The sequence below is a fragment of the Bison bison genome, unplaced genomic scaffold (assembly GCF_000754665.1).
Source record: "Bison bison bison isolate TAMUID 2011002044 unplaced genomic scaffold, Bison_UMD1.0 scf7180017855022, whole genome shotgun sequence".
Classification (NCBI taxonomy): domain Eukaryota; kingdom Metazoa; phylum Chordata; class Mammalia; order Artiodactyla; family Bovidae; genus Bison; species Bison bison.
The window spans coordinates 8,362-9,476 of NW_011485595.1; the positions used below are offsets into that span (position 1 = coordinate 8,362).

General features: G+C 39.6%; 1 protein-coding gene across 1 annotated transcript in view; it reads left to right on the forward strand.

Annotated features, from left to right (window-relative positions):
* Nucleotides 1–790, forward strand: part of LOC105001538 (glycine N-acyltransferase-like protein 2) — a 3,972-nt gene extending 3,182 nt beyond the window's left edge. The window contains exons 5-6 of the mRNA XM_010857868.1: nucleotides 378–508; nucleotides 657–790. Of these exons, the coding sequence (XP_010856170.1) occupies nucleotides 378–508; nucleotides 657–790 (265 nt within the window). The remainder of the gene's footprint in view (nucleotides 1–377; nucleotides 509–656) is intronic.
* The last annotated feature ends 325 nt before the right edge of the window (nucleotides 791–1,115 follow it).

Consider the following 1,115-nt stretch of genomic DNA (forward strand, 5'->3'; position numbering starts at 1 on the left):
TTAAAGAAAATTCAGCCCCATGGAAGGTTGCACCGCTTATAGTCCTTGCTCTTTTAGGAACATACACTGCTGTTCTCCTTTGATGGGATGTTTGGCTGGACTTTTTGAGATATGCTATACTATATCTAGCCAACTCTCTGGTATTAAATGTATCATAAATGACCAAGGATTTTCTCACTTTCAATTATTTGGGAGCATTTTGAAGCAGGCATATAAATAGTTGTGTGTGTGTGTGTGTGTGTGTGTGTGTGTGTGGAGTGTACATCTATTTCTTCCTCTGGGCTGTGGATCCTTAAGGAAAGGGAGGTGTCATATTTTCAGCCATCCTGGTGCTTTCTAAATGTTGGCTGAATACATTTACATTCTTTTCTTGACAGGAAAGAAACCTTTCAGAAAATCTTCTTGAATGTCTTGCGTGCAAGACTTGTGAATGAGCACTGGGAGTTGGGAAAAAACGAGAAGAGCTTGAAATATGTTGAATGCTGTCTCCAGAATTTTGAAGGATTTGGTATTCTGAGTTCAGAAGGGAAATCCATCTCTTGGTTTCTGACAGAACAGTCCTGTGAGATAAGAATGGGTTACACTTTCCCCAAATACCGAGGCCAAGGCCACATGTGGCAAATGGGTTGCCACAGTATAGCATTTTTTTTTCCAAAAAAAAAAAAAACCGTTCTATATCCATGTGGCAAAAGATAAAGAAAAAACTCAACAGATATTGCTCAGTTTTGGGTTCAAAAATGTTCTTTGTGGCTGGCATCAGTGGAAATGCACCCCGAAGAAATATTGTTGATGGTACCATTGTCCATTTCAAATGTTTCTTATCAGGGGGAAAAAAAAACGTCAGTGCAAACGAATGTGGTAGTCTACGAGCAACAAAGCCATCCACTTATCTGGGGCTCAGGCGCTGCTCAGGCCACACTGCTGTAATAGTTTTGTCTTCTTTCTCTTGTATATTACAAAACATTAGAAGCTGGGCTCCTTGCTGTCATGCTTTTCCTTTACGGTAAAAAATGTCTCAGAGCTGAAATTACCCAGTGTCAATCATTAGTGCTAACATATCCCATTTTCTTCTTTGAAGAAGACTTCTTTCAGGGAAGAATTTTGCTTTTTCATGC